This window comes from Desmodus rotundus, chromosome 10, assembly GCF_022682495.2.
Source record: "Desmodus rotundus isolate HL8 chromosome 10, HLdesRot8A.1, whole genome shotgun sequence".
NCBI classification, from domain to species: Eukaryota; Metazoa; Chordata; class Mammalia; order Chiroptera; family Phyllostomidae; genus Desmodus; species Desmodus rotundus.
Window position 1 is genome coordinate 15,592,627 of NC_071396.1, and position 23,089 is coordinate 15,615,715.

Genomic DNA, 23,089 nt, shown 5'->3' on the forward strand with positions numbered 1-23,089 from the left:
TTTAGCTTTTGGAAACTAGATGTTTTTGTCTTCCTTTGCCTTTGCTTTTGTTTAGTTTTATTGTTTTGTTTGTTTTTTTGCTCATTTTAGGCCATGGTACGGTTCATGGATAAATCACATCTGAGTAAAGATTAAAAACAGTTGAATGCATTTTTATGATCCGCCTAGAACACAAATCCTATTTTTACATGGGGTTTATTTATTTTTTTTACTCTTGTGAAAATTATGGTTCTGAAAAACAGGAAGATTTTAAAACCAACCACAGAGGTCACTTTCAATTCCCAGATTCCTGATCTCGCTTCTCTGGGATTCAGTGAATGGAGACGTGGTGTGACTTTGCGGAGAAAACGCCTCTCCCCATAATGTTGCATTTTAATTCAGCCCCTGACCAGGGGTGATGGTGGCACTGCCCTGAGCGCTCAGGTGATTAAAGTGGGAGCTGGAGAGGTTTCCGTGTCTCTCTGATGCAGCCTGGTTTAAACTGTTAAGCTGATAATACGAGGGTTTACAGGCTGATAGTAGGCAAGGGAGAGAAGCTTATTCTTCCATTCTAAACACTGTGTCACGGGAATGAAGGGCAAACAGTGACAAAAATAAAAGGCCTAAGAATGTATCTTTTTCATATTTCTGTACTTAGATATCTTTATGACATGAAAAGAAGTGTGGTATTTGGCTACTGTTGGGGTCTTTCACTGGCTTGATTAAAACACACATATGCACACACCAACCTTTCGTTTCTACCTGAATTCTAAGTCATTTGAGAATCACGACCAACTGTCAAGTAAATGGAGGTTACAATATCACCTGGATCGCGGATAAAGCTATTACTGGAGTGTTCACTAAGCTCTAATCCTGAACCGAATTCTGAACAGACTCACTCACTCACTAGAGCAGGCTTCTCTTTATCAGCAGAGTTGGATGTGGGCTTCCTGCTGGGTAAGGGGTGGGCCCTGCAGGCCAGCTTCTCATTCCCAACTCTTCCACCTGAGAAGTCAGCCCAGCTCCCCTGGAGAGGCAGAAAGGGGTGGGAGAATGCAGCTAACAGTGCTTCATGCACGTGGAAAAGCAACCTGAAGAATGGAGACTAAGCATCCCTTAGTGTCGGGGTATGCATGGACATCTGAAGTTCAATGCTGTATCTATGGACTGTGCTTTCTGTACATTGTTTGTTTAACCTTAAAATAGGTTAGTACATCCCAGCCCCAAACCAACCTCATAAACATTGTGAAGGAATTAGTACAAATATTATTATCACCATTTTACAGATGAGGAAACAGCCTTAGAGAGCTTAGCTTAACTTGCCCAAAGTAACATGGATGATAATGAGAAGAGCTGAGAGTCAAGTGCAACCCTATGGTCCTCTAAAACCTATTCTTCCCACATCTCCGGTTATTTCTCATGCTAATAAATATGACAGGAATTATCCAGGCAAATGAGATTGCTTAACTGAACACCATTCTGAAGCTGTGCTGATAGGAATGTGAAGGGTAATTAATTGATATAAATGTTAGACTGATTTTTTGCTTTTTTCAATTATATTTCATTGGTTATGCCATTACAGTTGTCCTGATTTTCCCCCTTTGCCCTCTCCTCCCAGCACCCCCGACCCCCTCAGGCAATCCCCCCACCTTGTTCACGTCCATGGGTCGTGCCTGTAAGTTCTTTGGCTACTCCATTTCCTAGATTGTACTTTATTTCCCCATGGCTGTTCTGTAACTACCTATTTGTACTTCTTAGTCCCCTCACCTCTTCACCCATGCCCCCGTACCCCCCTCCCATCTGGAAACCGAAGAAAACCCCAACAGAAACCCACTCTCCATATCCATGATTCTGTCTCTGTTCTTCTTGCTGCTTAGTTTGTTCTTTAGATTCAGTTGTTGCTAGATATGTATTTTTTTGTCATTTCCTTTTTCATAGATTTGATCTTTTTCTTTTTTTAAAATATATTTATTGATTATGCTATTACAGTTGTCCCATTTCCCCCCCCACTCCACTCCATCCTGCCCACCCCCCTCCCTCCCACATTCCCCCCCATTTAGTTCATGTCCATGGGTCATACTTATAAGTTCTTTGGCTTCTACATTTCCTACACTATTTTTACCCTCCCCCTGTCTATTTTCCACCTATCATCTATGCTACTTATTCTCTGTACCTTTATCCCCCTCTCCCCTTCCCACTCCCTTATTGACAACCCTCATGTTCTAGTTGTTTGCCTAGTTTGCTCTTGTTTTTGTTTTATGTGTGGTTGTTAATAACTGTGAGTTTGCTGTCATTTTTACTGTTCCTATTTTTGATCTTCTTTTTCTTAGGTAACTCCCTTTAACATTTCATATAATAAGGGCTTGGTGATGATGAGCTTCTTTAACTTGACCTTATCTGAGAAGCACTTTATCTTCCCTTCCATTCTAAATGATAGCTTTGCTGGATACAGTAATCTTGGATGTAGGTCCTTGCGTTTAATCTTGGGTAATGTAATTATGATGTGCCTTGTTGTGTTCCTCCTTGGGACCAGCTTCTTTGGGACTCTCTGAGCTTCCTGGACTTCCCAGAAGTCTATTTCCTTTGCCAGATGAGGGAAGTTCTCCATTATTTGTTCAAATAAGTTTTCAATTTTTTGTTCTTCCTCTTCTCCTTCTGGCATCCCTATAATTCGGATGTTGGAACGTTTCAAGGTGTCCTGGAGGTTCCTAAGCCTCTCCTCATTTTTCCAAGTTCTTGTTTCTTCATTCTTTTCTAGCTGGATGTTTGTTTCTTCCTTCTGGTCCATACCATTGATTTGAGTCCCAGTTTCCTTCTCATCACTATTGGTTCCCTGTACATTTTCCTTTGTTTCTCTTAGCATAGGCTTCATTTTTTCATCTGTTTTTCGAACAGATTCAACCAAGTCTGTGAGCATATTGATAACCAGTGCTTTGAACTGTGCATCCGATAGGTTGGCTATCTCTTCGTCGCTTAGTTGTATTTTTTCTGGAGCTTTGAAGTGTTCTGTCGTTTGGGCCATTTTTTTGTTTGTTTGTCTTGGTGCGGCTGTTACTTTAAGGGGCGGAGCCTTAGGTGTTCACCGGGGCGGGGTAATGCTGGTCGCTGCACTGTGACGCTGTACGTGGGGGAGGGGCCAGGTGGGAGCAATGGCGCCCACCTCACTCTCCTCTGGATTTCAATCTTCCACTCCGATACCCACAATCAAACTGGGCCACTCTGGTGCTGGTTCCCGAGTAAGTGGGCCTGTGCACACTCTGGGCCCCTGTGGGTCTCTCCAACAACCTCTCCTGTGAGGCTGGGAGTCTCTCCTGCCGCCCCAACCCCCAGGGGCGCTTTCAATCAGAGGTTTGAGGCTTTATTTCCCTGAGCTGGAGCCCTGGGTTGCGCAGCGGTCTGCTTCGCTGCCCGCCGTTCGTCCGGTTTATCTGTGGGCGAATGTGGTGCCGCAAGGTGCTACCCGCCACTCTGAGTCCGGCCCTCTGGGTTTATCTGTGCAAATGTGGGACCGCAGGGTCTGCTAGTGCTCGGACTGCCTGCGCCATTTGTCCCACACTCCGCCAGTCTCAGTCCCGCCACAGCCACATGAGTCCTCTCCACCCCGGTGCCCGTCTCCGCCCCTCCTACCAGTCTGGATGAATGATTATTTTCTGTTTCCTTGGTGTCAGTCCCCCTTGCTGTTCGATTCTCTGTCAGTTCTGGTTGTGCGAGGAGGCGCAGTGTGTCTACCTACGCCACCATCTTGGTTCCGATCTGATCTTTTTCTTAAATAAGTCCCTTTAACATTTCATATAATAATGGTTTGGTAATGATGAATTCCTTTAGTTTGTTTTCTTGTCTGGGAAGTTGTTTATCTGATCTTCGATTGTAAACGGTAGCTTTGCTGGGTAGAGCAACCTGGCTGTAGGTCCCTGCTTTTCATGACTTTGAATACTTCTTGCCAATCTATTCTAGCCTGCAAAGTTTCTTTTGAGAAATAAGCTGGCAGTCTTACGGGAGCTCCCCTGTAGGTAACTAACTTCTTTTCTCTTGCTGCTTTCAAGAGTCTCTCTTTATTTTTAACCTTTGGCATTTAATTCTGATGTGTCTTGGAGTGGGCCTCTTTGCATCCGTCTTGTTTGGTACTCTCTGTGCTTCCTGGACTTGCATGTCTATTTCCTTCACCAAATTAGGGAAGTTTTCTTTTATTTTTTTAAATAGACTTCCAATTCCTTGCTCTTTCTCTTCTGCTTCTGACACCACTATGATGTGAATGTTGGACTTCTTGAGGTTGTCAAAGAGGCTGCTTATACTCTCCTCATTTTTTTTTTGCATACTTTTTTCTTCTTTTGTTCTGATTGGTTGTTTATTTCTTTCTTATGTTCCAAATCATTGATTTGATTCTTGGCTTCATCCATTGTACTGTTGTTTCCCTGTCCTTTTTTTTTTTTAAGATTTTATTTATTTTATTTTTAGAGAGAGGGAAAGGGAAGGAGAAAGAGAGGGAGAGAAATATCAGTGGGTGGTTCCCTCTCCCGCACCCCCCTACTGGGGACCTGGTCTGCAACCCAGGCATATGCCCCTACTGGGAATCGAACTGGCGACCCTTTGGTTCGCAGGCCCGGCTCAATCCACTGAGCTACGCCAGCCAAGGCTATAAATTGTTCTTTATTTCGATTAGCATATCCTTCATTTCTGATTGGATCTTTTCTGTGCTGCTGAGGTTCTCACCAAGTTTCTTTACCATCCTTATAAAAAGTGTTTTGAATTCTGCATCTGATAGATTGCATATCTCCATTTTGTTTAGCTCTTTTTCTGGATTTTTGATCTGTTCTTTCAATTGGGCCCTGTTTCTTTGTCTCCCTGTTTTGGCAGCCTCCTTGTGTTTGGTTCTATGTATTAGATAGAGCTGCTCTGACTCTGTGTCTTGGTATCATGGCCTAATGTAGTAGGTGTCCTATAGGGTCCAGGGGCACAGCCTCCCCTATCACCCAAACTGGGTACTCGAGGTGTGTCCTTTGTGTGGGCTGAGTACACCTTCCTCTTGTAGTTGATCCTTGGTTGCCGTTGGCAGATTAATGGGAGGGATTTACCCAGGCCAGTCTGCTGCAAGGACTGGCTGTGAAGACTACCACCAACCTCTGCCCTCCGTGGAGGATCAGCTGTGCAGGGGCAGGGTGGTGGTGCTCCAACGTGGTCTGTAGCAATTCACTGGATGCGCTGGACCTGGGGTTTCTCGGGTGGTGCAGACCAAGGTCAGCCCCCACCTGTGTTTTTCCCAGGGCACCCTACCTGAGCTATAAAGCAATCTGAGATGACTGCTATGTGTGCTGGGTTTGGAGATTCCCAGGTGAAGCCAAGCTGTGAATCTAGGCTGGCTGCTGCTAGTGCTGGGACTGGGGCTAATTGAGGGCAGCTGCTGCTTGTTTGAGGCTTTAGGAAGTGTGAAGCAAGAGCCAAGAATGGCCATTCATATGGAAAAGCAGCTTGGGTGGGCCTCTGAGTTGGGCAAGGGTGAGTCCTGGGGATTTTGAAGGTGGGTCCAACAATGATAGCCAGGTTGATGGAGTCTCAGATGTGGCACCAGCCTGCTGACCCTGTGACTTTGTGGGGGGATGGTTTCGATAAGGGGCAATGGCCTCTGGTCACCTTGATGCCAGACACTTCAGTTTCTCCCTTTATGCCACTGGTGCTTTTTAAGCTGCTACCCCAGTGCTGGAGCTCAAGGGAGTGAGTCTGAGTAGGTGAGTCTGTGTGGGGGTTCTTTAAGAGGAACTGCTTGGGGCTCCAGAAGTTTCTTCTACCAACTCAATCCTCACTGGTTTTTGCTGCCAGAAATTGTGGGCAGTTACCTTCCTGGCACTGGAACCCTGGGCTGGGGTGCCTGGTATGTGTCTGGGGCTCCTTGCTCCCAAGATATCCCTCCTGAATTTTTATTTACCACAAATGGGTTGGGACCAGCCTGTTCTGCATCTGTACCTCTCCTATAAGTCTGGATGGATGTGGTTTCTTTAATGAGATAGTTGTCAGGCTTCCATTCAACTTGACTTCTGACCGTTCTGAGTGATGGTTGTTCTATATTTTACTTGTGATTTTGATTGGTTGTGCAAAGAGGTGAGCCATGTCTGCCTACATTGCCATCTTGGCCAGAAGTAGACTGTGATTTTTTAACTTTTTATTTTGAAATAATTTTTGGACTTTTAGAAAAGATGCAAAAAGAGTATAGAGAATTCCCATATGCCTTTAACACAGCTTTCCTTAATGTTAACATCTTATGTAATTCTAGCATAATTATCAAAAATGGAAAATTGACGTTGCTCTAACACTGTTAACTAAACTACAAACCTGACTCAAGTTTTACCATTATTTTCAATATTAACTGGGTTTTTGAGGGCAGGAACTATATTATATATTTTTTTCCTATACACAAGGCCCAGTGGTGAATCTGGCCTCCAGTTGGTGATCAGTAACTGTTTGGAAATAAGTGAGTGAATGAATGGATGTTGAGTTCCATACTAAAACGTGTGTGTGTGTGTGTTTGTATATGTGTGCCACAGGTTTAGAAGCACACAAATAAAGTGTGAGGCTATGTTTTGAGTGTTATTCAGAACTAAGTTCCACATTGGACTTTGTGGAGCACAGCCCTTGAAACGGTGCCAGTTTTTCAAAAGCAAAAGTGAATGTACTAACTGGATTGGAAGGAAGACACAGAGGAAATCACTAAATGGGCAGAAGGCTATGCTGTTGCATTTATTTTTATGTGTGTGTGCATATGTGTGCGCTGTGCACGTGTTTGCATGGGCACACATGTCTCATGTACATATGCAGGTGTGTGTGGGTGTGTGTTCATGCATGTTCTGTGTGCGTGTGTATGTGCATTACGTGTCACACCTCAGTAAATGCCTGAGGAAGGGAAGCAGCAGCTGCTAGCAATCAGTCTTGTGTTTCTAGACAGGTTGCAGAAGTTTATCCTCAACCAAAACACAGCAACTCTCTTGCTTGAAGAGGAAATCCAAACAGTTGCTTATAGGGCTTCTGTTGTCTTTCTCAATAAGTTCAGTAGAGATAACATTAATGAACTGTGAATTTTACTATGACTGGGATTTCTGACAGCTTCAAAAGTAAGCACTCTTTTATCTATACCTTTCCAACCAAAGAATGAGAAACCAGAAGAGAAGCACTATTCAAAGCACAGAACTCCTCTTAGTAGTTAATGGAGCCTAAAATAGCCGCTTTTCTTGCTGTTTTCTCTATCACACTTTCACTGAATTGGAAATATTGATGTGACAAAGTCTAGCAAGGTAAGAATCGCATTATTCTTAGTTGGGTAAAACTGGTCTACAGAACTGTTATGAGAACTGATTTTTCTGAAAGACTCCGCTTGTGGAAGGTTTTAATTATTTTGTTATTGTTATTTAGATGGAAGACGTCATAGCTCGCATGCAAGATGAAAAAAATGGAATTCCTATTCGAACTGTCAAAAGCTTTCTTTCCAAGATACCTAGCGTCTTCTCTGGTAAGTCTGCCTTCAGTAGAGCTCTATTTTGTCCAGCATCTTTCACAGAACAATTTAAAATCTATTCTAACTTTTCACTACTGAAACTCTCCAAGTCGTTTATTCAGTAACTGCTTATAAAATGCTAATGCCATATTTATCATGTTGAACACTTGATGTAATAATAAAAGAAAACCAAAAAGCAAAAATCATGACCGTACTCTTAGTTACAAAGACAAAATGAACATATGTGAAATAAGAGAAAGCAATATTAAGTCAAGATGTATGGAACAAATGTGATGTCAATTGTATATAGAAGTTGGGAGGGTGAAAAATATCCATGAGGAGGCAGGAAAAGGTTCCTTAAGATCGGTGATCAGCTGAGTCTGAAAATGCAGGGTCATGTTAGCTTTAAGAGCAGAGCTGGGAGGGGCTTAACTACAAAAAAGCAGGAACAGGAACAGGTAGATAGGAACAAAAAGAGTTGAGTCTGATTATGAGGGTCTTTGAAAGCTAACCTAAAGAACCTAATTCTTATGTTTGGGGAAATAGGGCGACATTGAGAATTTTTGCAGAGAATGTAGTGTTTTAGCTGAGTTGGCATTCAGTAAAATCCACTGTCTCTGTCATAGGTACAAGGCTCTCTTAGGGAGAGTTAGGATGCCAAGATTCCGGTGTGCGGAGGGAAGGAATAGAGAGGAAAAAGCATGCAGATTTGGCAAAAGACTAGGCATAGAGAATAAAAGAGGACATGACCCAACTTCTTTTTGGTGTTTGTTTTTTAATTGGGTGACTTTGAGATAAAGCATTCATTGTCAGAACGAGGGTAACCCCACAAATTTGATTGGAAGTAACTAGAGAAAATCGGTAGTGATAAGTTAGAAATCTGGGCTCTCTCTGGCTCCATGAGGTGGCTGAGGCCCGTCCTGCAGGCACTCAGGCCGGCTGGGGCCTGGGCCAGGGAGACTTAAGAGAACAGGTGACGCAAGACCAACCACAGCCTTGTCGTGAGTGACACATGGCAAGGGTAAGGAGTCTGCTGCTGAGATTCAGGAGCAAGAGTTAGGATGCTTCCTGATGAACAGGATTGAAAGAAGACCAGTGGACAGCAGGGCTTCAGCCTTGGTGTGAGGGTAATAATTAGGACCAAGTGCAAAGTAGCAGCCCAGATGTTGGGGTTCGAGCACTCCATCACTTGCATATCAGTGGTGGATGCTGATCGGAGCCTGGCCCATTGGCTCTCTCTCCCGGGAGATTCTGTTGAGTTTCCTGAACGTCACTTAAGTGTGTGTGTGTGTATGTGTGTGTGTGTATATGTGTCTGGCACTGAGGTGATGACACCCTGGGGCCTGGATAATTGGCTGTGTGCAGAGACAAGCAAAGGAGGCCCGTCTGCAGATTGAGAGAAATGAAACACAAGAGGAAAGAGAAGCAAAGATGATGAGGCAGAGAGTTCTGGGTCCCTGGTGGCTTTGCGGCCCCAGTCCCTGTGGTCCAGGGCACAGTGATGCAACCTGCAAAAGCATCCCTTGGGGTTCCTCATCTCCACCATGAGACTTCTACCTTCTGGTCTGCTGTGTTCTCCACTTCCCTTTTCTATGTCCACCTTTTCCTACATCTGCCACAGATTCAGTGCTGGTTCTTAGGAATGCCCATGTACAAAGTCTAACCACAGAGATTTTAATTCACTGGGACTGGGGTGCAGCCATTTTTTAGGCTGATAAAAAAATAGAGAGGATTGGCACCTGCTGGTCTTAGAGGCATACTAGCTGTAGTTTCCTTTAGATTTTGTATTCAGTGCAGTGAACACTGATCAGATGCCCACTGTATTCCAATTACTGTACAGGTTTCGAGGACTACTACTTTCATTTTAGTGGGGAAATAGATTATTATATCTTGGCACTAAATGTTCCGCTGGTACGATCGACGGAGGTGAGGTCTGTTCCCAGAGGTTAAAAAAGTCGGTCGCGGGAGCAGAGCTGTTTAAACACTTCCACTTTATAATCAGATGGTGAACGAAGAACCTGAGTTACATGTATTTAACTCCCTGAAGAAATAGCTCTGTGAGGTTTGGGTATGATGATATAGAAGCCCTTAGAGTAGGCAGAGACATGGTTACCTCCCCACTATTTTTAACCTTTGCAAAATTACAATCAAAGATACTTACTTCATATTCTCTGAGTCGGCTATGAGGGCTACGTGAAACCCATTTATTCTATAACACGATGCTAAGGAAATGCTATCTTTGCAGATAAACTTGACTTTTTCCTTTTTAAAAACAATAAGAAGTGCATAATTTATATTTTCCTTTTCTGTTTTTTTCTGATTTCTAGGAAATTCATTGCTACATTTGACATCTCATTCATATTTCTCCCCTGACTCATCACTGACATATCTGCCTTCCTCTTTCTTCTAATTGGTTGTTTGCCTGTCTTTCATTGCTGTAGTTTTAATTGTGTGTGTGTGTGTGTGTGTATGTGCGGTGAGGGGGAGAGATTAATATTATAAATTGCTTCGAGCCATGTTTTAGAGTAGATAAAGAATAAATCTGAAGAAGAATCTGAGAAGTATCTGTGGCATGTTGAGGAATCGTGTTGCCCAGAATCCTCACCTGTCAAGTGGAGCTCTGTCTTGCCTGTGAACTGAAGCTCTCCATCACAAAATAAAATGATGAAGTTCAAACATTACTGCATGATGTTTTTATAAAAGTGTTCATGCAATTTGTGTGCAATTGTGGCCTCAAATGGGAAAAATAACTATAAAGCTAAAAATAAACTATTTGAAGATCTTGCTGAGGATTTTCCCTGAATGAAACCCACATGTCTTGTTCCTACATGATGGCTGTGGACCTGGAATTCATATCCTGTAACTTACAATATTTATTCATCTTTCATCTGAAAATCTTTGGGAAGCCAAATTATGACTCTCCTATCAGCTGGAAAGCCTTTGTATTGTATTTAAACCCTATATGGAAGATCCAGGTTCAGATGGAACACAAAATTTTGTGAATAAAAGAGAAAATGATTAATTTTACATGTTTTATGGCATTTGATCCAGCGTTGATAATATTTTACAGTTGCAACATCTACCTCGGCTACGTGCATATTTGAATGAATTAAAATGGACCACAGAGGTTTACAGTTGCTTAATAAGATGTTGAAATTGGGGGATGCTGTCTTTCTAGAAAATATAATACATTATAAAAATATTGAATATCATCTGGGAGTAGATTTTTTGTTGACTCATAATCATGGATGCTTTATAGAGTTTAAGTGTGTGAACATAAAATATATAGGCTTTAAAACCCGATGGCAGAAAAAAATTGCGTTTTCAATATTGAATGTTTTAAGAGTTTGAATCAGCCATTGGGGTTTTCTTTTTAATAATAAAGGTATTTTAATAAGGATTTGTTGCTTTCATTTTATGTATTAAAATAGCACTAGTTATTATGTATGACAATTACTTTTATTTTATATATGATGAATATATTTTACTTTGGAGGGGAATATTAGTAATTTGGGAGCCTACTACGTAGTCATTGACTTTAGATATATTTGTTTTATTTCTTACTATACTTCAAGGTAATTATTGTTTATCTCTTTATCATAGAGAAGGAATTGTAGGGTCAGAGAGTTCAAATTTTTGGCCCAATGTTGCACAGCTTACTAACATTCAAACCAAATCAGTTCATTCAAGAATCTTGCCCTGGCTGGTGTGGCTCAGAGGGTTGAGCGCCAGCCTGCAAACCAAAAGGTTGCCAGTTCCATTCCCCCTCAGGGCACGTGCCTGGGTTGCAGGCCACGTCTGTGCTTGGAGGCCAGGTCCCTGGTTTGGGGGGTGTGAGAGGCAGCCAACTGATGTTTCTCTCCCTCTCTCCCTCCCCTCCCCTCTCTCTGAAAATAAATACAACAATCTTTTTAAAAAAAAAAGAATCCGCGTTCCCTTCCCCCACCACCGCAGGTTCCTCCATAAGTGACTCTTCGCAGGTGCCTGTGTTGGTTCAGCAAGACAAATGAGTGTACATCACAATCTGAGGGATTCTCAGTACTGGGGATGCTTATGTTTGTCTCTCAACATCGCCCCCTGGGGATAGAACTCTGGAGCACCCATCAGGAAGACCTGAGCCGTTGTCTCAGTTTTTGCTCCAAGGACTTGTGTGGCCCTGAGAAAACAGCTGCAGTTTCTTCACCTCCAATATCTGGAGGTTAGACCTGGTGATCCCCAAGTCTCCTTTCCATGTAAGCTCTGTACTTCAGAGAACTCAGAAGAGGACAGTGTGGAAAGGGATTGCTGGAAGAGAATACAGAAGGCGAGGCTATTCACAAGATGGCTAGAGTGACAGAGCATCAATGGAAATCTTACTGCATTGTCTTCCTTTGACTCATTCGATCTGTGCCTACAGCTTTAATCACAAACTCTCCACACCCTTCCACATGTATCTCTGGTCCAGATCTTTTCCCTGGACTCCAGTACATTCAACTCCTGATGTGATATTACCACATGGTTGTTCCAAAGGCACCTCCAACTCCACGTGCCTAAAATTAAATTCGCAGCCTTTTTCTCAGTTCCTTCCCTGTGTTCTCAGGAAAGATGGCCATGCCAGAAATGCCACAGTCACCGTGACCTCTCTTCCCATAGCCCTTTCTCCTCATGGCAGTTTCATCAACACATTTTACCCATTTTTTCCCTGAAGCCGCCATCAAATCATTTGGCTTTCAACCACCTGCTCGTGTACTGCTCCAGCCCACACTGTCAGCTCCACTGACCCGAACCGCCACATCAGCTCCCAGCTGGTCTCCACATCCCCTCCGCCCTTGGTTCTCCCGTCCCCACAGGGCAGCCAGCCACATGGGTGTTTTCAAGTTGCAAATCTGGTCGATTAAAAATATTTTCTCAGTTGAGCATTAAGGCCGAAATCTTTAATGAGACTCCCTGCCTGACTCTCACCCCAGCCTCATAGCGCCTGCGCTCCTGCTTCCTCGGTTGCAGCCCCAGCGGGCGCTTCCCCTTCTGATTCTTCACCCTGCTCCCTGTCTCCATGCTGGGGGGTGCTTTCCACCACTGGCTGCTTCCTCTCTTCTGGATGCTTCATCCCATTTCCCCTTTGCTCAGTTAGGCCTACTCATCTCAGGTCTACCCCAGTTTCCTTTCTTAAATACACTCATCAAACTGCACTTTTTCTCTCAAAAAACTGTATTCCCTTTTGTAGTTATAAACTGGCTAATCTGGTAATGGATGAGTGTCTGTCTCTTCCAGGCAGTACTGTAAACTACAAGACTTTGGTAGCCCCGGCACTAAAAACAGTGTCTAATATTGGAGGTGTTCATTAAATACTTGTTAAATGAGTAAATAATACTTGCAATTTGAGAGGCAATATTGGCATTCCTATGGATTGTGAGAGGAGTGAACTATTGTGACTATGCAGCTTTGTCCACATACAAAAATATCTGGATTTTTATAAACCTTTTGTCCAAAAACATACTTGCCCTTTAAATTGTGTTCAAGTAAAAAAATTATCTTTTTAATGACATTATTCATACTTTGGGTAGCTTGTTGATTGAAAACCAAGGAGAGGGGATGTCTTTTGGAGTTGTGTGTCCATCGACAAGGTCAGAGGACCAAAGATGTACCTCTGGGGAACAGGGCGTTAGGGGTGAGCAGATAAATATGTGCTTCATGCCTGCTTGCCAGGTCTTGGTCAGCAGGATTGTTGGCTGAGGTTACTTGGAGCAGCAAGGGAGGTAAGTTCAAGGTGAAGCACGAAGACGTCGTGTAAGTAAATCATGTTGTTCTGTGTCTGGAGAGCTAGTGCTCCATGGGTACAGACTCCAGTGGTTTTCTCTGAATCGTAACAAACAGAACCGATCAGCACAGGAAGTCTAAACTCTTTACTGATCTGCGTTATTCAAAATGGGTCGTGACCCGTGCACTATGGGCGAGTGTGAAGGGGAAGCCCTCACTGTGCTCATTACCTATGAGCTTAAAACCAATGCTTCCCAAACCTCAGGTAGTAACTCTGGAAATACCCACCACCCCAACCCCACTCCCTGTGAATTAACTGAAAATGAAACAAGTTGACTGCCACAACACTCCATCATTCTTCAGGGCATTTGGATGTTCTCATACTCTGGACATCCAGTGTTTTGATTATTCTAGATCATGGTGAAATAGCCTTCACCTAGTGGGTGAGTTTCATTTCCTTCAATGGACTGACTGGGAAATGACTGTTTCCAATGTAAGCCACAGCAGGAAATAAACCAGAATTCTCTTTTCGGTTCTCTGTAAATGGTGTAGGTTTTCATTAAAATTGAATCATACCAGGCTTGTGAAGCAGCCTGCTGAGATCAGAGAAGGGCTGCCTTTGGCAGCTCCCAAATCAAATGGGTTGTTTAACGGGTTTGAAGATTGAACTGAGGCCACTGACTCCCCGGATCCTAACAGGCTGGAGCCTGCTCCAAACCACTAATACCATTACCAGGGGAGAAACAGAAATTAGTAGGGAGTTCTGGTCAGCCATTCCTGTGTTTCCTTGGTTTCAGTTTTATTACCTTGAGACGGTTCTCCGTCACAAGAATGTTGGTGATTAAAGAGTTGAATCTCTTTGCTACTTTGCTTTTGCAACTTCAGACTATTCCTCACCTACTGTTCCTTCCCCAGGTAAGAAGAGCAGAGTCTGTGGGCTCTGTGACGCCTTGTTCTCAGCCCTGAATATGAAAACTGAGCAGTATATGCGAGCTTAAAAATCAAGTTGCCCTTCATGCAGTAATTTCAGTGGGCCCTGCCTCTTGTCCCTTCTTCCTCTCAGGGATGATCTATATGCAGACTGCATCTTATCCTGGGGTGGCTGCACAGATAATATGACAGGAACGAGCTTGGTGCTGTGAACTGGGCCAATGCGAGCTTTAATAGGTTCACATTTAAATGCAAGTATTTTTCAAAGCAGCTGTCAGGATGCCTTATGTGACTGAAACCTGATTCTATTTGGAATCCATTTTAAGACCATAAGGATAAGTTAGGTGGAACATTTTTTTTTTCCCTTGGAGACTCTAAAGTAATTCTAAGATGCTTTCTATGAGTCTAAGATTCTTCTAAGATTCTTCTTTCTGAAGCTGACATCTTACTGTGAAATATTCTCCATCTCCCATGGGAACGGCTCTCATGGATTTTACAGAAATTCAAAGTGACATAAATTGCTTTTAAAAACAATTCTAAACTATTTTGGCAGAAATTATGTTTATAATCTTTTGTTTTTATAATACCCCACAGAAAATTCAAGAATGCAAAAGGGAAATTTATGAGCAGCAAATAGGAAAAAAAAATCTTAACTATATTGGCAGTTTCTAAAGTTCACGTCTGAAAAAAATAAATTCTTGGAGAAAACTAGAACTGTTAACTAGATCTGCGAGAGACATGCATGTTTGCCAAAAACAAAAAAAAAAGAACTATTTTTTTGTCATCTTCTTGACATACCTCACTGATAAAGTGACAAGTTTTTGTTGCCTATACAGTCAAAAAAACTGAGGAACACAGGCAGGCACTGAACTGCCACATAATCAAAGAGATACTTAAATTGTCTTTCTGTGAGAGATTCTTCACCCCTCTTGGCTTCCACACTTTCCTTATTATAAAGTAGCGGCGTGAAGTGATTAGAAATACTACTAGTAAAGAATTCTAACCTCAGCCACTTGGACTGTCTGGCCTGGGTTCTAGACAATTACCTTTTCTAATAGCTAAATGCCCCCTGAGGAATGATAAGGTTGACTGTTTATTGGGCGCTCACTGTATTTACAGAGAAATAACGTATTTTAAAATGTGGTCGGAGCAATTCAATATGACCCTGATGAAAAGCAAGCTCTTACTCATTGTATTTTCACTAGAATGTTAGAAGACACAGTAAAAACTCAGGAATATTCTAACGCTTTGGTTTTAGCCTTAGTTTTCTTTACAGCCACGCAGGCTGTAGGCCCAGACACTATTCTCTCTTTCGGGGCAACTGTAGGCGGTGGTGCCGCTTCCTGTCATGCTTTGTAAGCATCTGAATTGGCTATTTTATATGTTAAGTAGATATGATTTGGATTGGAGCTGATTTTTGTCCTCCAAATGACTCCATTCCAGAGAGGGAAAATTCTGTCCAAATACATAAATAGTTCTATCAAAGCCTACAAGTAAGAGTCCTCCCTGACTACCAACTGGGTCAGCGTCTTTGGAATGGTTCGGTCACCCTGCCTTTCACCCGGAACATTGCAGCTCCTCCCTGTGGTGTCTGTGCTGGAGGAACGATTCCTCCCAGCACAACCGGATCGTTTTACTGTTGTTGGACCAACAGCTGTACATAAATCTCTGAAGGTGAATTGTTCTACTTAAGAATATGAACCGAATTCAAGAGTCAATCATTAATAGTGGGCCAGAATCCATAATTAACTGGACAGATGTCACTGTGCCTCCAGAATCCTGGCTTTCTATATCCAAGGAGCTCTCTGGGAGAGATTTGAAGAGCCTTGAGGATGAACTTCAAATGCTCTCATTCCTGTCTGGGAATCTGAGAACGTCCACAGTTAAGTGCAGGGTGGATGCATAAACACATCGGCAAAGTTCTATGAAGAAATGTTGAGCCTCACTACCATCGTAACTTCTTTTTTGGACTTTGGGAAAAGGGGCCATCCATGTACTTTATTTAGAATTTCCAAAAACCATTACCGTATTTCTGCAAAAAGACTACAGACGGCCGTATTGGGAGTTGGGACTAGGTTGGCATGGTTAAGCAACAATAATAGACAAGGCAGAAGACAGCCTTTTATATTGGTCATAAACAAACAACTTTCTGGAAGTGGGGGAAGTCTCAGCTGGTGTTGAATTTTATCTTAGCATTTCAATGATATTTTTATAGGCATCTGGACTCCTGAGATGTACAGATGATGCCAAATTGTATTAAAAAGTGAAGATCGAAGCCAAGAAAGAGAAAAACCTCAAAGATGAACAGGATGTGTTATTAAGGAAGATAAATTTAGCCACGTAGCAAGGAATAGATTTATAAAAAAGAACACAAACTTGGGTTTGGGGGGTCCAGGTTCAGCACTAATAGTTAAGACTCATGAAAGGAACTAGATCCCCAGTGGTCTAGTTCCTGAAGTCACCGCACTGTCGTGTTCATCAATCAAGACCACACGAGGTGTCAAGTAACGTGTGAAGTGTTTCATGGGAGGAAATGGGATAGAAGTAAAACACTGCCCGACCCATATTGAAAACCAAATGAAAATAAACTCGACAGAATTAGAACTATCTCATGCCTTCTTTTTCCTTTTTTTTTTTTTTTTGGTCCAAAATCATGGTCAACAGAATTTGAAAATGTTCAGTAACAAGGCAGCCCTTGAAAAAGCAGCTTTGGAACATAAAAAAGACATTAGTAATTTGTATAGTCTAACGAATGAAAAGTTAGAACTCATTATCGGTCATGTGTTGAAAATATAAACACTAGTCAAAAAGGCTTGTGTAACTATAAATAATAAATTCACAAGAGATGAAACAAGAAAAATAATGAAATATTTGGGCTCTGTTCATATTTTCTGATGTTGACGTCCCAGGCAATTCAATATTTCTGTGTGCGGCACAAAGAACATGAGAAATAAATGAAACATTATTGTAGTTATTACAGTGAATAGTATGACTTTTGTTAACACCTGAGGAGGCTCAGATTAGGCCCAGATTTGGGCTTCTCCTCCCTACTAGTTGATATGCTGTTGCAATGCCAAGGAATTACCTATGTTGGAGGCTCTATAGCATCTCACACCTCGTTTTCTTAGTAAGTGCTCAAAAGGTATTTGTTGAATCTCTGTAATGTTTGTCAAATAATAATCATTCCCCACATTTTCAAGGTGCCTTACAGCTTTTGACACTCTTTATAATGTCCTAGCTTTTATTCCTTCCCACAAAGAACTAAACAGATCAAGCTGAAATCTTCTAGGGAGATTAAGTCTTGTTAATCGCTCCTTTTATATCTTCCCATTTGAATGCAAGATCATTTCCTCCGACGTTGATTATTTTTCTTAAATAAATCCCATTTTGACTTCCTTAATAATTTCTTTACTGTTACAATGTCAATACGCAGTGGGTTGTGCCATCAAGACAATTACTGAGAGAAGAAAATAATGAAAGTCAGAGGCAATTTTGCAAATTTATCCTGGGAGATTTAACTGAGGCAAACACATTAAATTTTCATGCTTGTAGTAATCTACTATGGAAATTGGTTCTCACAAATGTTGACTTTTCTTTAAAGCAATAGACTTGGAAAACTTAACTTTGTCCACTGGTGAGCTATTGTCTAAAATCCTAGAATTGAGAGGTCGCTAAAGATAAACCTCTGGAAGGGAAGCTTTACTTCTTTGAATTAAAACATTAACATTGGTGTCTTTTGAGAGATCAAAATGAACCCTAGAGAGATTCCCACTTAGGATGGCACTAAAGTCTTCATTATCCCCAGGAATGAATGAATCTTGATGACTGACTTGCTAGTCTGATGTATTTTTGTGAAATAATGAATTAGTGCACGGCATAATCTATCATTTTGACTGCCTTTGTGTCTGATGGCACCATCTGGCTTTTCTCTTCATACCTCTCTCTCTCGGAACGCTCGTAGAAGGACTTCCAATTTCCACCCCCCACCCAGTGATTTCAGGATAGAGAAGGGTCCCAACCTCACTCCCATCCCATCCTCTTCCCAGGCCAGCTTGTATTCACTATCCCTTCCTTGGGTTTTCCTAGCACTGTGTTCTTCTGCATGGGTTTTGTTTCCCCTGGCATTTTGTCCTCCATAGAGGCTGTACACACCTAGAGACCCAGAGAAATCGCGCATTTCCATTTGTATCCTCAGTAGTACACAGTATCTGGCACATAGCAGACACTCAGGAAATGGTAATGACTTTTCATAGGATAGCTGATGTCCCGGCCCTTCAGTTACACCCACAACGAATCCCCCCCCTCAGTTTACTGGCAGTGGGAAGAGCCCGCATCTCATCATTTGCTCTGTGGGCATCCAGTGCTGTGAGATGCTTTTATCTCAGCAGGCAGCACCAGAAAGATGGCAACTCTGCTTTGCTGTCTATCACTAGCTTAGCTGGGTTTCAAGATGGAGTAGCTGGAAATTGAACATAATGTTCAAATTTCTCCAGAGTCCAAAAACACTCTCATTTTAGTTTTATTATTTACTTTAAACATGTATTTGCAAAGATATATGCACCCTTGTATTTGTGGCAGCATTATTCACAGTGGCCAAGACATGGAAACAATCAAAGTGGCCTTCAGTAAAGGATTGGGTCAAGGAGATGCGGTACATTTATACTGTGGAATACCACTCAGCTATAAGAAAAGATGGAATCCTGCGATGGCGATGACACGAACGGACCTTGAGAGTATCACGCTATGTATGTTAAATAAGTCAGACAGAAAAAGCTAAGACCTGTATGATCTCGCTCCTGGGTGAGATATAAAACTGAAACTCATTGACACAGACAATAGCATGGAAGTCACCAGAGGGAAGTGGGGTGGGGGAGTAGGCTGAAGGGGGCCGAGTGTATGGTGATGACAGATGATTTGACTTTGGGTGGCGGGCACACAATGCAATATATAGAACATGGATCATAGAAATGTACGCTTGAAACCTATATTAACCAAGTCACCCTAGTAAATTGAATTTTTTTAAAAGTTGATTTTTAGAACACTGGGCATTCTCATATTCAAATGTAAATATTTTTCAAGGCCAATCTGAAATAGTGAAGAGAGTATATATAGGTGGTAAAAAAAAAAAAAAAAAAAAAACCTGGGTTTTAGTCCAATTTCTCATGTTGCAGAGGAAAAGGGTATGTGGTCAACGGCAGTCCAGACCCTGGTGTGTGAGTGAACGTGAGCATGTTTGGGTGGTAACAGCTGTAGCAAGTATTGGCATTTATTGAATGCTTACAAGTGCTGGGCATTTGACAAATGTTAGCCCTTTGGGTATATTATTTTATATGTTAGTGTCCTTACAAAGAGATGTAAGGAAAGCTCAGAGAAGTTAAATAACTCACCCTAGGTGGAACTGTTGGTTAGCAGTAGAGCTGACATTTGAATCTAGAATAATCTAGATTCTATAATCTGATTCTATAAAATCGTAAATCACAGACCACTGAAATATTGTACATGTGAGATCTATTATGTAACATATAATATATGATGCATATGTATGATATAATATAACATACTATGATTCCATAAAATAATTTGAGTTCTTTATCCTCTTGTTTCATTCTGCATTTGGCTTGAAAAATACCTCTTTCTTTATGGAGAAATCAGTCTAGGAAGAAACTTCTCAAGTTAAGGTGACATGCTTGGTAATCGAGTGGCGTTTCTTTGTTTTTGAGACTCGATTACCTTGTAGGCCTCAGTGCACTCACCTGAGTACGCTGCTGACGTCTCCAGCGGGAAAGTGTCGTGTGTATTTAGAAGGTAGTAGCAGACAAAGAAGAGAAGAGAAACAGCAGGCTGGGCTGCATGGAAGGAGACCTGTGTGGTGGAAGGAGACAGACCAAAACCAGCACAAAACTAAAGAGACAACAAGGGCCCAAGAGCTAAAAAAAGAACTGTGCAGGCAGACCTCAGAGATAGAGCGGGTTCCCCTCTAGACCGCCGCAGCAAAGCGAGTTGGAGTCTTTCTGCTGGCAAAGGGTCTTACCTGCCATTTGTGGAAAAGAAAAAAAAAAAAAAACAAGAAAAACAAGCAACATCTGTAAAGCATAGCAGAGCACAGCGCAATAGAATAAGGTCTGCCTCTACTTGTGTGAACTTCCTTGGGGACTCATCACGGCCCCAAATGCCTTGTACCACTCTCCAATTTTTCTTCCCTTCCTTCTGTCCCCTTCCACTGACCCCGAGCAGCAGACATAGGAACAAATGACCAAAGGTTCCCAGAACCTGGGCACGTGCCCAGTTCCACAGCAGTACATCTTTTCCTTCTCTCCAAACACGATAATCATCATGTCCTATGATTCTCATGTGTTTGCATTGTTCATCACCTCAGAATATATCTGTATCCCGGTTAGCCATTTTTTCCTCTTTCATTTATTCTTTGGTTCAGATTTCTACTAACTTATTTGCATAACTGATCAACCTGTTTCCAGGGAAACAGTTGTGCTTTCTGCGTAAATAGGAGAATTTGGTCCTAATTCCCCTTTGTCACATTTTGTTAAAATGAAATAATTAGGTAGTTGTTTGCTTTTAATTTCTTCTCTGAAACATTTTCTTATGGAAATCGTGCACAAAATTATTTTTCTGAGCCAATCCCATTTTTCCCCCCTGTAAACAGTACTCTATAGAGAAAGGGGTAGAGTTGATTTACCCCTTTGGACCAGGATGAGTCAGAAAGGAAAGTTATGAGGTCAAATTTTCAGTTTTGTATCTAGTCTGTGACATGGAATAAACGTAGAGCATGACTTCTCTCTCTAGCTGGAGATTTGGGGAATATTTTGGAGATTATTTTGGAGATTTGGGGAAAATCTGACAAGTTTAGATTTTACCATGTGAACAAAAAAATGACAGTTTTGAAAGAGTCACCCTTTTATTTCCAGCATTGGTGACCCTCGTGGAGCAAAATTCTCCCCAACATTTACTTCAGAGCACTTAGTTCTCATGGAAGAACCTAATGTGCAAAGAATTATGAAAATAAAAATAACCACCAATGGGCTATTAAGGGCAGGACAAAATGTTGTTCCTTTAAACAGACGCTGTATACCCGAACTATATCCAAATAAATAGGCACTAAATCCAAAGATCACTTTAATGTTATTTGAGGTCTACTGCTGGAGATTTAAAATTTAATAATCATTCCAACCTAAATATATAGCGAGAATGCCTATCTATCAAATTTCAGATTGTTCAGCATTTGCTCAGTAAGGTTTCAAACCAATAAGTATTATAGCCATAGTAACATTTCCAATTATGAGAGCAGAATTTCACATTTGACAGCATTAAGGAGGAATGTAGGACAGCCTGTTGCTAAATGGTGAATTGTTGATGTCTGGGGGTGTTCAAAGTGGAGGGAAGCCATGAAGGGGACCCGGGGAGGTCAGGGAGGGACTCATCAAGGGAAAGGAGAGAGTTGTGCAGGGCCCCCCTAGCAGAAGCTCAATCTGCGAAACATGAAACCTGAATCAAATAGAATCGTCTGTTCCACACATTGGGGCGGGCCCAGCTCCTTCTCACACCTCAGTGCCCTCTCCGTGGTGTCCTCCAGATTAGCTGCCTCGTGCTCAGTATAATCTTAGGATGATTTTGAGTGGGAAACCATTGCAAGTTGAAACCTGAACATTGACAACTTCAGATGAACGTGGAGCAGACTTTGGTGATGGTTGAATCAATCCTAGAGTCAGCCCAGAGGGCCCATTGAAAGTAATTGCACTGATGACTTAAAATGTTTGGACGGCAAAGCTCGATGTAAACTTGATGTAAAGAATCATTGGCTGCCGGTCACTTTCACCCCATGGATAGCAGTATCTCAAGATTACAAACTAATCTAGTAGCTTTTGGGAAGAACAGTTTTCATGGCCCATACAGCTGCATGAGATCGTGTGCTTGTGGTGACCTGTGTCCCTCAGAACAAATTCTATTTCAGAAATCTTCCCGGGCCCAGCTGGGGAAGATACTGAGATCACAGAGGATGATAGGGGACTGGATTGCTTGTAGAAGGCCCGCTTTCTCTCTTCATTCCTCTTATCAAGGACCTGTCAGTAAGGGGTTAATGAATTACAGGCGGGACGTGTTTGGTCTTTAAAGCTTTTTGATACCAGACCTGTGTTCCTGGTAGCCTAAGCCTTAGAGAACCCACAAAGGGAGTAAAATAATAGAACTAACATTTTATTTAAAAATGTAAAGTGTCCTCTTCTGGATGAGAGCAAGAAGGTTTCCTTAGATATTTGACTTCCCGCCCCGCCTCTCCCCTTATGGCGGCCATCAAATGCACCTATCTCATTGAAGTCATTCCAGGCTAAAAACTTTTATGACCAAATACCAGAAAGCTAAAAATAAGTATTCTCACCTTTCTCTAGAGGTCATTGAATATTTCTCTTAACCTTTCTGATCAGGTGGCCTTTTAGCAAGAGATGGATGTTAACAGTTGCTGGGTACCAATGCAGGGGGAGATCATTGAATAACTCAAAAATAGCTGCGCTGGAAACTACCCTTCAGCCCTAAGGAGTCCGGCTGGTGTCAGGTCTTAAAGAGTTGTTGAAAATGGTGATGCAGCCAAAACCCCAAGGCCAATATTACCTTACATCAGTTAGTGGCTATCACATTCGATGGCTTTTTCTGGGCACCAGCTGCCTGAATTGGGGCACGGTGGGGGGTAACCACCTCATACTACTCTCAGTCCATGGAGTTTCAGTGGGGCAGCCTATTCCCTGGATCAAGGGTGTGGGGAAGGAACAGGACTCAAGCTTGGAAAATCAGAGACTTGTGGCTGGTAGTTCTGTTAGAACCATCAGGGAAGGACTTTCTCTTTCTGCATGTTGTTCAGCTGGTCAGTATAAACCTTAAGGAAAAATTGGTCCCCAAGTGACACTAGTGCAGAAGAGAGCAGAACCATAAAGTGAAGTGAAAGCTGGTCCTGAAAAC

General features: G+C 42.2%; 1 protein-coding gene across 4 annotated transcripts in view; it reads left to right on the plus strand.

The window, feature by feature from the left end:
- Window positions 1–23,089, plus strand: part of RGS7 (regulator of G protein signaling 7) — a 304,883-nt gene that overhangs the window by 154,031 nt on the left and 127,763 nt on the right. For all 4 annotated transcript variants that reach the window (XM_053912996.2, XM_053912997.2, XM_053912998.1 and 1 more), the window contains one exon: window positions 7,378–7,474. In XM_053912996.2, the coding sequence (XP_053768971.1) occupies window positions 7,378–7,474 (97 nt within the window). The remainder of the gene's footprint in view (window positions 1–7,377; window positions 7,475–23,089) is intronic.